Consider the following 15800-nt stretch of genomic DNA (forward strand, 5'->3'; position numbering starts at 1 on the left):
CAATTGTCATAATGAACTCCCCAAAAAAATGATGTCTCAATTCACGGATCACTCCAATGTTGTAAATCACTTTCCGTTTTTTCCTAATTATTGTTTGAGTTCTATGAATTATGATATTTTGTTGGAAGGACTAGTTGGAAGTTATTTTTGAGCTCATTATTCTTGTCATGTTTTGTTGGAATGTTAACTTTATTTATTATGTGTATTCTGCTGAGTTAGGGTCCGTTTGGACAAATTAAAGCAGTTTTTTCTTTTGTTTTTTTGCTGTAACTTAAGTAGGGGCACAAGGGTCCTTTCCCTTCTAATTATGGTCACCCTATATATATTAATATAAGCTGGCGCCGCCAGCACTGTAGCAGACACCAAATCTCTCTCTTCTCTTCTCTCCTCTCTTCCTCTTCTCTTCTCCTACCTCTCCTCTGTTCGGCTGTTAATATGGTATCAGAGCGATTCTGCTAGGCCTGTGAGCAGATTGAACAAGCGTCAACCTGCTGTCTTCTTCAATTGAGATAAAAAAGTGCAGACCTACGACTGGTATAGATTTTTTTAGTGTTTTTTTCCTTTTCCTTGGTCGTGTACTAAGAAGAAACTATATGACTCCAGACTGCTGAATGTTTTCTGAGAAGCTGTGAGGTTTGAGCCTCTTTTTTTTTATGGATCATGTGATCCCATGTCTGAGAATTCAGATCTGTAGGTCGTGGATGACCTGATCTTTTAACCCTTGTGGTGTAACCATACTGGTTTATGACCCCTCCTAGCAGTCAATGTGTTTGGGGTGTCTGGAAGTTGGTGGAGTGTGACTGCTAGGTTAGATCAGCTCTGAGATCACCCTAAAATCTTGCCTTTTTTGGACAATCTAGGCTGGTTTGTGGTCAGATTGTGTCCAGATTGCAGTGTGTGCATGTGGGCTTCATCCTTGGTGTTTCTAGGACTGTTTGTTTGGTGATAGGAGGGATCATAAGGTATGTGTAAGGTCTGAAAGGTGTTTGAATCATGTCCTCTGAGAATTCTGCAACTTTAGGAATTTCAGGAGGTCAAAATGGAATGAGTGGGGGGATGGATATGAATTTCCCCATGGCTGTAATACCCTTTGATGGACTGAACTATCTTGAATGGTCTAGGGGAATTAAACTTTATATTACTGCTAGAGGAAAAATTGGGTATATTAATGGTAAAATCAAGGAACCAAAGATTGGTAGTGCTGAACATGACAGATGGAACCAAGAAAATAGCATGATGATATCATGGCTCTTGGTTTCAATGCTGCCACAAGTAAGGAAGACCTTATGTGGGCTGAAACAGCTTGTGAAATATGGGAACAAGCAAAATCTACCTATTCAGAACAGAGACACTATGCAAAGATATATCAATTACAAGCAGAATCCTCTACTTGCAACCAAGGGGAGAGGAGTCTCTCGGTGTACTATTCAGACTTGACATCAATTTGGAAGGAACAGAATCATTATCAGAATGCGAATTGGAAGTACGATGAGGATGCAAAGGCCTACAAATCACTTGTTTCCCAACAACAGGTATTTACCTTCTTTTGGGGCTGAATCCTACATACGAATGTTAGAGGGGGTACAAGTACAAATGTTAGAGGTTCTTTTAACAAGGGAGATTCACAGAAGAGAGTGGATGACAAAGACAAACTTTGGTGCACTCACTATTAAAATTCCAGGCACACTAGAGACACATGTTGGGGTCTTCATGGAAAGCCGAAACGGGCTCAGGAATTGAGTAAGAAGTCTGATCCGAGTAAGAAGCCAACCCAGCAGAGTCATAAGAAATATAACTCAGCAAATATGGCATCTCAAGAGACTAGTCCCATGGTACCCCAAGAGCGACACTTTGGTTCTGACCCCAAGGAAGAGATCATCAACTCCTTTTGTGACCACTTGGAATTATATGGTAGGACACCTCGCCAAATGGATTTTGGCCCTACTCCTACCTCCTTTGCGCCTACATCAGGTAACATTGCCACTACCTTCCATGTGTCATCTCATACATCTGATTCCCCTTGGATAATTGACTCTGGAGCCTTAAACCACATGACCGGTAAGTCAAATTTATCTCAGGCATATAACCTCCTCTTTGGGAGAGATAAAGTGAGACTGGCTGATGGGTCTTATTCCACCATATCCGGTCAAGGAACCATCTCCCTTCCTCTTGGTCTTAACCTCTCTAATGTATTGCATGTTCCTAAATTACCTATCAATTTACTTTCCATTAGCAGCATTACTCATTCCTTGAATTGTCCAGTGACATTCTTTCCTTCTTCGTGTGTATTTCAGGATTTGACCTCGGGGAAGACGATTGGTAGAGGAAGCATGGTGGATAGCTTCTATGTGTTGGAGAATAAATTTGGTCTTGTGGCTACAGAGTCTTTAAGTTCTTCTAGTGAGAGTCATGCCTACTTGTGGCATAATCGTCTTGGTCACCTTTCGTTTGAGTCTTTAAAACTTATGTTTCTTGAGTTGTTTAAATCTTTGTTAATTAGTAAATTGCAGTGTCATACATGCCAATTGAGCAAACATTGTAGAAATTCCTTTCCTTTAAGAAATAAAAGATCTGAATTTCCTACTGAGACTGGATATAAATATTTCATTACTTTGATCGATGACTACTCTAGATATACTTGGGTGCATCCTATGCAATCTAGAGATGAAGTGCCAAAGATTGTGAAAAACTTTAAAAGAATGGTTTTCACTCAATTTCAAATTGAAATTCACATTTTCCAGTCGGACAATGCAAAATTGTACTTCCATAGTGATCTCACGGAGTTCTTTGCTTCGTGTGGATCTCTTCATCAAAGCTCTTGTGCCAGGACACTCAACAAAATGGTGTTGCTGAAAGGAAAAATCGTCATCTACTTTAGGTAGCTCCTGGTTTATTACTTCATATGAATGTTACGAAACATTTTTGGATGGATGTTGTTATGTACGCTTCATATATCATCAACTGTATGCCATCTCGGTTACTAGAGTATAAGGCCCCACATCAACTCTTGTTTCCTACAACTCCGTTGTTCCCCATTCCAATGCATGTCTTTGGGTGTCGTTGCTTCGTTCATGACTTGTCTCCTACTCGCGGTAAACTCGATCCCTGTGCCACTCTTTGTGTTTTTCTTGGTTATCCGTTATCTCAAAAGGGTTACTGCTGCTATGATCCTGCTTCACGCAAGTACTGTCTCCATGGATGTATCATTCTTTGAGAGTCAACCCTTCTTGGTTTCTCCTCAGGGGGAGAGTAGGGTTGAGGAGAAACACACTTAGGTTCAACTATCTCCTCTTCCCGACCCTTCTCCATTTCGGGTCTTTCTTCGCCGCCATAAGAGCCAGCAGAGTTCAAGAGCCGTGGAACCTGAAACTATGCAACCAATATCATCGGACTCTCTAGAGGTAGATCCTTCTCATCAACCAGGTACACTTGTTCCCATTGATATACCTGAATCTCTTAACATTGGTCTTCTTGTTGTTAATGATCTTGATGTTCCTATTGCTAAGAGAAAGGGTGTTAGGTCTTGTACTACTAATCATCCTATCTCTCACTTTGTGTCCTATGATCATATTTCACCTTCATACCGTGCATTCCTTTCCTCTATTGATAGTGTCTCTGTTCCTAAGAATGTGGCAGAAGCTTTATCCAAACCTAAATGGATAGATGCAATGAAGGAAGAAATTAATGCCTTACACAAAAATGGCACCTGAGAGTTAGTGGATCTTCCTGAAGGGAAGGAACCAATGGGTTGCAAGTGGGTATTCACAATAAAGCATAGAGCTGATGGTTTAATAGAAAGATACAAAGCTAGATTGGTGGCCAAAGGGTTTACACAAGTGTATGGAATAGACTATGCAGAGACCTTTGCTCCAGTAGCCAAGATGAATTCAATCAGAATCCTCCTTTCACTAGCAGCTAACCTTGATTGGGAGCTTCATCAGTTGGATATCAAGAATGCATTCTTGAATGGTGACCTAGAGGAAGAGGTTTACATGACTCAACCTCCAGGTTTCTGTGCCAAAGGTAGTGAGCAGAAGGTGTGCAAGTTAAAAAAATCTTTATATGGGTTGAAGCAATCACCTTGGGCTTGGTTTAGTAGGTTTCATTTAGCAGTGCAACAGATGGGATTCGAACAATGCCAGTTAGATCATACTTTATTTGTGAAAAAAGGTGAAGGGAAAATTGCAGCTTTAATTGTCTATGTTGATAACATAGTAATCACAGGAGACTGTAGGACTGAAATATAGAAGCTGAAGAAATTCCTAGCCACTCAATTTGAGGTGAAAGATCTAGGCCCCTTACATTATTTTCTTGGAATGAAGTTGCCCGCTCAAAAATGGGCATTTTTATTTCCTAAAGAAAATATGTACTAGATCTATTAGAGGATACAGGCAAGTTGAGAGTGAAACCAATTGATTCACCCATTGAACCCAACCATTAGATAGGAGACAGTTAGGGGGAGTGTTTGAAAGATGTAAAGAAGTTCCAGAGACTTGTAGGGAGACTCTTATATTTGTCTATGACCAGACCTGATATTGCCTATGTAGTGGGTGTTCTTTGTCAGTTCATACATAATCCTAAGATAACTCACTTTGAAGCTGCAGGAGGAGTCCTTAGATACCTCAAGAAGTTCCCAGGAGCTGGTTTGCTTTTCCAAAACCATGGGCATTTGAAAGTGGAGGTGTATACAGATGCTGATTAGGTAGGGGCAATCGATGACAGAAAATCTACCAGTGGGTATTGTTACCTTTGTGGGAGGAAACCTAGTCACCTGGAGAAATAAGAAGCAAAGTGTGGTGGCTAGATCCAGTGCTGAGGTAGAATACAGAGCCATGTCTCATGGAGTTGGGTGTTCTTTGTCAGTTCATACATAATCCTAAGATAACTCACTTTGAAGCTGCAGGAGGAGTCCTTAGATACCTCAAGAAGTTCCCAGGAGCTGGTTTGCTTTTCCAAAACCATGGGCATTTGAAAGTGGAGGTGTATACAGATGCTGATTAGGCAGGGGCAATCGATGACAGAAAATCTACCAGTGGGTATTGTACCTTTGTGGGAGGAAACCTAGTCACCTGGAGAAATAAGAAGCAAAGTGTGGTGGCTAGATCCAGTGCTGAGGCAGAATACAGAGCCATGTCTCATGGAGTTTCTGAAATGATGTGGATAAAAAATTTGTTAGGAGAGTTGGGTTTTGCAGTTAACAAACCTATGTCACTTTACTGTGACAACAAGGCTGCTATCAACATTGCTGCTAACCCAATCCTCCATGATAGAACAAAACATATTGAAGTGGACAAGCATTTTATTAGAGAAAAACTTGTGAGTGGAGAAGTGTGCATTCCTTATGTTAGTTCAGAGGAACAACTTGTAGACGTCTTCACCAAGGGCCTTCAACACGTGCGGCATAATAATTTGTGTGACAAGTTGGGCATGATTGACATCCATGTCCCAACTTGAGGGGGAGTGTTGGAATGTTAACTTTATTTATTATGTTTGTATTATGCTGAGTTAGGGTCCGTTTGGACAAATTAAAGCAGTTTTTTCTTTTGTTTTTTATGCTGTAACTTAAGTAGGGACATAAGGGTCCTTTCCCTTCTAATTATGTCGCCCTATATATATTAATATAAGCTGGCACCGCCAGCACTGTAGCAGACTCCAAATCTCTCTCTTCTCTTCTCTCCTCTCTTCCTCTTCTCTTCTCCTACCTCTCTTCTCCTCTGTTCGGCTGTTAATATGTTTGACTCTTGGTAGTTAAAAATGAATGGTATCAAGCATGAGAAAATATGATCTTTTGTTCCCCAAAAAGTTAACTATCATTTGATTTCTTCATCTGCATGTTAAGTTTAATCCTTGGTCAGTCTGAAAGCATTGCTTCTGCATCAGGATCTCAAAGAGGATTTTCAATTGAAATCTTTACTATTGAAATGTCTTTGTAAGGCACTTAATACTAAATTCACACTATATGTTTCCTTTTCACTTGTATTAACTGCAAAATATATTGATTGGTGAAAGTTTTAGAACTCTTTTAAATCGTGTTATGTTTTAAGGTCATTCTGTAGTACTAAGTAGCATTTGTTTGTTCCTTATCTTTTCTGGTTTTTGCTATTATACAACAATGATCAGGTCCACCGTGCTGTCACAAGGGATGGTTTGCAGGTTGCAATGAAAATACAATACCCGGGTGTTGCTGATAGCATTGAAAGTGATATTGAGAATGTGAGGTTGCTTTTGGACTATACAAATCTTATTCCAAAAGGGCTTTATCTAGATAGAGCTATGAAGGTAAATACTGGTTAGCTGTAGTTTCTTTTGTGTTTCACGTAAGAGCCTTCAAAATGCAAGAAATGCTTAATGATTCTTTTCTTTCTATATGTTCCATCAGCTTTGTCCGTACTGTTTTATGGTGATTGTAGCACATTATACTTTTTTCCCATAAAACTGGAAACAGACCATTTTGCATCTATGTCTTTGTCATTTTCCCTAATCCTGATAACATGCTAAATTTCTAATACACCTAGTGTCTCTTTTTGATCCTTCATTCCTTCCCAGCTAAATGGAAAATTATATAATTACGTTGTAGATCTATAATAATGCTCTTTCTGGAATTATAGGTGGCAAAGGAGGAACTATCTCGAGAATGTGACTACAAGTTGGAGGCGACAAATCAAAACCGATTCTGCGAACTGCTATCCAACATCAAAGGCTTCTATGTTCCTATGGTCATTGATGATCTTTTAAGTAAAAGAGTCTTAACAACGGAACTTGTCTCTGGTATGGTTGTTAAGGAATTACTTGATTTACATGTAAAGTTATTATCTTGTCATTCATGGTATATCCAAATTCTTCAAGACCTCTACTTATTCAATTCAAGTCAGCCTTAATCCCAACTAATTGGGGTGACTTCTAATAAGTAAACCTTTTATTGTTATGAATTTCATTAAATTTTTGCAGGAACTGATTGCCATCGATGCTGTAATGGAGTTTCATAGCTACTGTCCTTAAACCATAGAGAAAAGAAAAAAAATAGTAACTTTCTGTTACTTCTAATTTAAACTACTAAAACAGGAGAAAAAAACATCTGAGCAATAGTTATTAAGATGCTAGAGGCAAGATTAGGTGACTAGAAGACTAGAAGTAGAAGCAACTTGTCACCTAGTTGCCATGTATGTGATGAATTTTGACCTAAAAATGACCTATACATTTTTATATTGTTTCCCAAGTTTTTTTTTTCGTTTTTTTAATGAGTTAGATGGTTTCCATAGTTTAACTTTACTAACCAACAAACTAAGTAGCATAGTTGTATTGAAATAGGAAGCTGATCAAGTGAGAAGGCTGAATCTGCTGAAATGTCTAAGGAGAAACTTTCCTGTTCTGTTCTGCTGAATGTGAGAGAGAATATAGAGTGACAAAGAGTAATATATTGAAATGGAAAGGAAAAAGCCCTGTTGTGCTGAACACAAGAAAACTGAGAAAGACACAACAACATAAGAAAAAATGGGCAATAGTTATTAAGATGCTAGAGACAAGGGAAAGTGAACAAATAATGCTAACCATCCCTTGTTCCCTGAGGGGAATGGACAAAACTCTGACCTTAGCTACTAGCAAATATGGGCTCAAGAACCTCAAACCAGTTCTCTGTTTCCTCAAGTCAACAGAAGAAAAAGGGAAATGAGCAAATAACTCTTGATTGAAGGGCTAATTCTCTGAATTAAAACTTTCTCCTTTTCCTCCTCACTCCTCAAGGTTCAAAGTTCAAACTCTTAAATTTGTCCCTCTTGTTTTAAGCAAAACCTTGAAAATCTTCTCTCAAGGTTGGTAATGTTGAGCACAAAATTTTGGAAGGATATTTTGTGTGGTACAGGGTATTTGTATGATACCTTCCCTAGTGTCTCTTCAGTCTATCATATAACAAGGATGAAGGATGCTAAGATAAGTTTTAAGATGTCTTAGGGGATCATATTGTGTGGTCTCCTTGTCTTCAGTGAAATCTTATTATGACTCCTTAATAGTGGAGAGCAGGAAGCCTGTCCCATGGAAATGGATCTGCAAGTGCTTATGTCCTTAATTCTCACCATTGGTCTTCTGCTATCAAAACTCAAAAGGGACAGAGAATCTGTCCCATGGAAAAAGAATCAAGAATACCTTTCACTGCTTATGTGATCATGAACCAGAACCAGTTCATCACTTAGGGTCCCTTTGGTTCACAGTTGGAACCGGAGTGGTCTATTCCTATAGTCTGTTTGGTTCAGACGGGAATCAGAATGGGAACTGAAATCAGCTGGAATGGGATTTCATTACCAAGGGAGGGGGAGGGAATGGCCATTCCCTCAAATGGGGGACTGCCGTTCCAATTCCACCAACCAAACAGTTGAAACCAGAATGGCCCATTATGATTCCGATTCCAGACCCCTATTCCCACGAACCAAACAGGCCCTTACTGATTCACTGCTGTTTGTCTTAAGATGTTTATTCATTTCTTGAAACTGTTCAAGAAACAATGGGTAGGTTAAGTTCATTACTTTATGGATATTGGTTCCCTCTGTCATTTGTTGGTTGGTGCAGAGAGAACGCAATAGCAGATTTTTTCACAGCAAAAAGGCCACTAAGGATTGTGTCATGGGGAAGGTTGAGAGAACTTTGATTTTGTGGTCAAGTAATGTCAAGAAGTTGGAAGGCCTCAAATATCAGCATTTCTGTAATCATTGGAAGCAGATCATCTTTTATACCAACTTTTCAGTTTCATTTTTAGTTTCTTTTGTATTGAACTCATTGAACTTTACTTTTTGTTTTATATTTTTCAGAGTGGATCCATGTAAATTATGATTGAGGGTGTCTTGCTTTCCATTTATTTTTTATATATATTTCCCTTTACATCTATACTACAATTAAAAGTGCGAAACTTTTGTTTGACCAAAATACCCCAATTTTTGAATTTGATCTCTCATTATAAGGACAGAAATGTAATTTGTACAACTACTTTTCCCCTCATTCAAATCCCTCTAATTAAGTCTTATGTCTAAGATATTAGCTCCCATTAACATTCATTGAATCCTATTCTTTACTAGAATATCCCTATTTTGCTATTTGGCCTAATTGTGGGTGCACAAAATGTAATTTGAACTACTACATTTTTCCTCATTCAATTCCCTCAATTAAACCTTATATTTAGGGTATTAACCTTATATTCGAGTAAAAAATTCAACCTTTTGGGTCAAATGTGTAAACCCTTGATGTCATAATTAAATAGTAATAAAAATTAAGAAAGTATGAAAACACACAAAAGTATAAAAAATACAAAAAAAATTGTAGAAAACATTTAGACACATCTCTAATATCGAATATTCATCATAATAAACAAAAATAAGTGTATAGATAAGAATAATTTTTATAGACAGAAATATAAAAAAGTTGTAGAAAATTTTGGAAATATATTATTTACTATTATCATCATCCTCAAAAATTGTGACGTGCAAAGCATGTATACACTTACTAGTATTAAAAAAAAAGAGATAGAAGAAAGTGGTGGCCTTATGAATAGGCAGTTACCAATTTCTCAATGCTCTCAATAAAAAGAACATGCACTCATTTTTGTCATTTGACATGCCTAGGTAAGTTGTTGCTTAGTGATGACCTTATGAATAGGCAGTTACCAATTTCTGAATATAGAAGCTCCCAAATAAGGCAACTGAAGAAAATATCTTTTTGCCCATGCACCCCCAAGGTGATGTTTTGACAAGACTAACTTGAAGCAAATACCCTTAATATTTACATGACAAATTACCTGAGGTTTAAATAATATCTGGATGACCAAATATGCTTAGTAAGAACATGCACGATTTTAAATGAACATAAAAGAAAATAAAGGACTCCGAGAGATATCTCACAACCAGCTCTTCTTTTGCTGCTTCTTCAGGCTTTGTTTTTTCAATAAGATGGACAACTGGTTTGCCCATATCAGGTTGCCTTTGGGTTGGTGCTGATCACAGAGTATACTGCAAACCGTCATTCTCAAAACAGAAGGATACCTGATAGCAATTGAAAAATTGAACTAATTGGATGCATAGAGACATTAATTACATTAGTTGTCTCATTTCGCCTCATTGCCTTAGTGTTGATCTTGTAGCATGTATTAATAATTCTTTCTCCAGTGGCTAATCTAAGTGGCAGAGTTTTGGTTTTGTTTCATTGATTAGCAATGGCGAGGCTGATATTGGGAATTCATCTGAAAAGGTCGATTTGCAATTTTACTCACTTAATTTCACTATTCTGTTAGTTATTGATGGCTCAAGGCTGTTCTTGAGGGCACATTGTTTCTACAGGTGGTGGATCTCAGTATGATGGCATTAATTTGGTCAGTGTTCAAAATGTGCAAATGAATTTATTTTCCAGGATTTGGGAGCTTTAGCACTGGAACTGCCTGTGGTTCCAAGGTCTATGCAGGAAGGTATTCTGACTTGGGGTAGGAAAGTTGGGTGGGTCTAGGTAGGTGACAACAAGGTTCAAAGTATCGATTGGGCGTATCGTATCATATCTTTTGGGGTCTGAAACGCCTGTTTACAGGTGTTTCGGGACCCCATGTTAAAATATCTTCCCAAGAACCAAATTTTGAAAAAAAAAACTAAAAAAAAACCATTTTCGCTTGTATCTAAGTACCGATACGCCTCTGCCGATACACAGAGGCGTATCGATACTTTGAACCTTAGGTGACAAGGGTATGAATGGCAAGGGCATGGATGAGGGAAGGTTGATGATTTTTTTCCCTCTAGGATCATATTATGATCTTGGGAGTCAAGAAAATAACTTACGGGAACTTCCCAATGACAGATGGGGAGGATGAGGTGCAAGGTGAGGCAAGCATAGACCAATGAGGTTTCTTACTTTATTGAAAAAGAGAAAAGGTTTATCACTAAGAAAGAAACCGGATTGATCTTGAAGGACATCTAAGGATGGTAGGGATATGCTCCAATGGGATGCTATTGAATTGAGCCCTATGATTCCTAGATATGGACATGGATACAAATGCAGGAAATGGGGATATGCCTCTTCCAAGATTCTGGACATGGATGTGGATACGAATATCCAATGTAATATGTTTATTTCATGTGTCTATATCTAAGTTTTGAACCTAAATGTCATATTTCAAGACTTATCAAATTTAATTACATTTCTTAACATGTATAAATCTTTTTTGTGGTATAATTTGTTAAAATATACCATTTTACATATTTTTTTTGTAGATAAATACAAAAGAAAATTTATTAATGAAAAAAGGTATAATTGTCTAGGGTGACAAGGAGTCACCACCCAAAAAACCGACAGAAAAGACCCAAAATTTGAACCAAAATCTTCCCATTTGCAGCCAAAAGGTTTGGAGGAAAAAACCCAATCTACAAGCCTTGAGCTGATGATCGCCACTATTTTTCCCTTGCTCTTCACCTTTTAAAAAATTCTTCTATTTCTTTCCTTCTACAACTCCCAACAAACAGCAAAGGGAATGCAGCTCCAAAGAATTTTGTTTTGATTATCCTGGATGAAGCCATCACTCTTGTCTTTGAACCTACATGCTCCAGTACCACTGAAATTAAGCAACTCCTTTGGAAAAACCAACCTTGCTCAATATCCCGGTGACCCATAACATCAAAAGGCCCCTGATAATCTCTCAAATTCCGATTCCATCCAATCTCTATTCCTTGAATCCCCAATTTCATTGATAATTCTCCAATCCAGCTTTGATCCTTGTAACATCAATGGCTCAGTTTCGTAGTTCCTAACAAAGTTCTTGACCACCTCCCTTATTTTTTTTCCTTTCTTAAACCTCTCACAATCCAGATACAAATTGTCATATTTCCTCTTATTTCTCTTTTTTTTTTTCTTTGTTTCCTCAGCTCTCTCCTGAATGAAGGATTTTACTTCATTACTCTTCCTCTCTTCTTTCTTAGCCTCTTCCTCCTCCACTTCCCTAAATGCCTTCCTCACAAACTCTTCTCCACCTAAGAAAAACAGCCCCATTTTACATATTTTAGAAGTTTTAATGCAATAAAATGCATTTGGAAGTATTAATGCTGTCTAGCACCAAATACTGGTATGCTAGACATGTATAGGTATCTGGTATGCTAGACATGCCTCTAATAGGAATAGAGGCCAAAAGAATTTTGAGAAAGAGGTGGAGGAAGTTTTTTTTTATTTTTTTGATCAGCAAGTTGAAGGAAGAAAATTGGCAAGAGAGTGTTAACAAGCACAACTTCACAAGAGGGAGGTAAGAACTGAAGGGGCAAATTTGGTAGATTTTTGGAATGGGTCTATTTTTGCATGGTTAGGTGATATATGGGGTTCTGGATTTTGTCCTTTTGCTATTGCATCTGGTTGACTCCTATAAGGGACTGTATCTGTTTGGAGTGCCTAGGGAGTGTCACATTCTTGTACTTTTGGTGTTTTTTGTGGAGTATTTAGTGGATGATTTTTGTATAGTGTATCATGTTTTTATGGCTGTGGATTGGTAGGGTGTGGCTATTCTTTTAGTTTGCACTTGTTTTTGTTGAGTATCTGTTTTTTCTTCTTCTCAATTAGGTTACAATGCTCATCGTAGACATCTTCTATACTTTGCCTTTTAATTAGTTTTTCAATTTATTATAATAAGCATGTTGTTGTTGTTGTTATTACTTTATTGTGTGAGAAATCCTTATGCATCCTGTTTAGTTGAATGTCTCACTAATTCCCTTTTCTTTGCTTAATGCAGGAGTCCCTATTGATAAGGTAGTAGTTTTGCCCAAGGAAACTCGTGATTATGTAGGGAAAAAGCTGCTTGAGTTGACATTGATGGAATTGTTCGTTTTTCGTTTCATGCAGGCAAGCTTTCATTATTCATTTGTTTTTACTTGATCCTTATTCAAGTGAGTTTCCTGTATTTATCTTCTCATTTTTCTCCATGTTAGATTACCTAGTGAAGTTTTTAGAAATGATTTTGAATTAATACATGAGCAAAACTGAGAAGGGTTTGATGAAGGTGTGGAGTGTGGTGTCAGTGAAGAAGTGAGGTTCAAAGGAAATGGAAATAATCAAAGGGGAGTACTTGATTTAGGAAAATAAGGAGGAAGAGGCGTTGAGAAGAACAGGAACAGCAGTGGGGAAGATGAAAGGAATGAGGAAGAAAGGGGATGATGGGAGTAAAAGAAAATCGCAACAAACATTCAGGCCCAAGGTTTATAATAAGAAAAGAAGGTATCGTCCCAGGCCTCTAATAGAAAAAAAAAAGACAAGGCGGTGGTGGATATTGAGTCTAAGGATGAGGATGATTCAAGTGAAGTAAGTGAAGAGGAGATTGGTGTCAACTAAACTCACTCTGTTAATAAAACTATTGATTTGGACAAGGTTATTGATACCAAAGTAGAAGCCAGTAAGGCGTTGGGATTAAATGTGCAGGTGACATTTTTGTAGGCAAATGTTTGAGGAATTAGAAGGAAGATTCAAGATGCCAGTAACTGATGATGCTGATAGTTCCATTTAGGTAAAAAAAAGAAGAAAAAGAGAAAAAGAAAAAGAAAGAAACAAGCAAAAATGTTGATAATTATCTCTTGAAATGTGAGGGGATTGAGAGATTTCAGAAGAAGGGAGGTAGTTAGGAACTTGGTGGGGGATAATAGGGTGGGTTTGTTATTGCTGCAAGAAATAAAGTTGGAGGTTTTGGATTCTTTTGTCATTGTAGATTTATAGGAATCAAGTAATGATGGATGGGTTGGGTGTGAATCGGAGGGATTATTGGGAGGATTATTAATTTTGTAGGATTTAGAGGTGTAGACAAAGGTTGGTTATTTCAAGGGTCTTTACTTGGTGTCAATGGTGTTGGATCATTGGGAAACTAAAGGGATGGTATTGGTTTCAAATGTTTATGGGCCAAATGGTGGAGGTAGGACTGAGGTTTGGGAGGAGTTGGAGGGGGCTCATGATGCAGCACTGGGTCTTGGTTTTTAGGTGGGGATTTTAATGTATGTGCAAGAGTTAACGAAATGAAGGGGGTGTAGAGAGACTGGGCCAAATGGGCCCTAGTATTTGTTTTTATGTTTTAAGTAGTATGTTATTTATTCTGTATGTTAATGGGCCTGTTAACCTCTTTCATAAGTTCTTTTAAAGTTCTTGCTTAGCTGGCCGCCCACTTAAGGGCAGACTTGCAATTAATCTAGTTAATGAATATTAATAAAAGAATTAGTGAGGGGTGAGAGGAGATGATCAAACTCCTTCCCCCTTCTTCTTTAGAGAACATTTTTTCCTAGTTGGTAGAGGGTTTGGAGAGTTAGAATCGGGCTGCTGATTTTTTCCCAAAATCCTAGCCGACTAGAGAGTTTCTAGTTACAGGTTAAAGAGACTGTTTGGGTGTGGCACTCAAGGCTTGGATGGCTCCTTTTGATCTCCAGAGGTGGGCGATTGCAGTTGGAAGAGGTTTGGGAAGCTCTAGTAAGAGCAACTACTTCTCTCTTTCTTCCCAGGAACCGGGTGTAGTGAAACCCTAGTTTTGGGACCTTTAGGTGTTGAACTGACCTTAGTTAGGTTTATAAAGATTAAAAACCTTGTTTTTTTTTTTATTTTTGTTTGGTCAATGGAGCAATTTGGAAGTGAGATAAAGCAGATCCCGGTGTCGGGGGTTAGTCCAGTAGATTCCCTTTTGATAGGAGTGACTACAATCAAATTGGATGGAACGAATTATTTGGCCTGGGCACAATATATAAATATTTATGTCTGTAGTGGAGGTAAACTAGGGTTTCTCACGGGCAGTAAGGAGAAAGCAATAGAAATTGATCCTACATATGAGAAGTGGATGCAGGAGAACTACACAATGATTGAATGGTTAGTCAATTCTATGCCATAGTTGTCAAGGCGACCCCAAGGCGGGCGCCTAGGCATTGCCTAGGTGTGTGGGCGCTTTTTGGGTCTCACCTCGCCCAAATGCCATATGATGTATCTTTAACATGTTGTAATTTTTTCATATTTAATATTTTTTTTTATATTTTATAAAGACATGATGCACTGAATCATTATTTTTATTTCTTTCATATTATAATAATTTTTTTATTAATCTCTTATCTTTTTAAGGTTTATGATAGATAAAATATCCAAAGATGAGTTTTGAGAGATATAGATATGATATTCAAAGACGAGTTCAAGAGATATCCTCATCAAGTTCCAAGCTGTATGTCTTTGAAGAAGAAAGGGAAATTGATCATAGAAGGTATGCTTTTCATTCTTCTTAACAAAAAATAGGGGCTCTGCCCCCTTCTTCTTTTTCTTGTTTTGGAAGTTTGGAACAAAAATAGGGGCTCCGCTCCTTCTTCTTTCCTCCTCCTCCTCCTCCTTCTTCTTCTAGAACAAAAAACAGGGGCTCTACCCCTTCTTCTTTTTCTTATTTTGGAACAAAAACAGGGGCTTTGCCCTTTTGTATTCCATTTCAATGGCAAAAATAGGGGTTTATCCCCTTTTTTATTTTATTTTTATTTTTCTTTTAGACATTAAGCGACGCCTAGGCGACCAGGCAACTAAGCGCTCCCCTGTCGCCTAGGTTCGCCTTGGTGCCTTGAAAACTATGTTCTATGTAGCCTCACATAAGTCAACATTATCTCTGGATGACTTTTAAGGAGATTTGAAAACTATGTTCTCAGAAATTGAATGTTGCAAGGGCCTACAAGCTAAAGAATGATGTGAAAAATTTGAAACAGGGAGAGAAGAGTGTAGCTATTTACTACTCAATGTTGAAGTCACTATGGCATGAGATTGATGTTATGGAAACAATGGTATGGGAGAGCACCAAGGATGTA

The 15800-nt window shown here is 38.0% G+C and overlaps 1 protein-coding gene across 2 annotated transcripts in view; it reads left to right on the plus strand.

The window, feature by feature from the left end:
- ABC1 (ABC transporter 1) overlaps positions 1 to 15800 on the plus strand; it is a 59245-nt gene that overhangs the window by 29032 nt on the left and 14413 nt on the right. For both annotated transcript variants that reach the window (XM_088941770.1, XM_088941769.1), the window contains exons 4-6: positions 6121 to 6279; positions 6609 to 6768; positions 12734 to 12843. In XM_088941770.1, the coding sequence (XP_088797896.1) occupies positions 6121 to 6279; positions 6609 to 6768; positions 12734 to 12843 (429 nt within the window). The remainder of the gene's footprint in view (positions 1 to 6120; positions 6280 to 6608; positions 6769 to 12733; positions 12844 to 15800) is intronic.

The sequence above is a fragment of the Nelumbo lutea genome, chromosome 4, assembly GCF_056320005.1.
Source record: "Nelumbo lutea isolate HS-2025 chromosome 4, American lotus-T2T, whole genome shotgun sequence".
Classification (NCBI taxonomy): Eukaryota; Viridiplantae; Streptophyta; class Magnoliopsida; order Proteales; family Nelumbonaceae; genus Nelumbo; species Nelumbo lutea.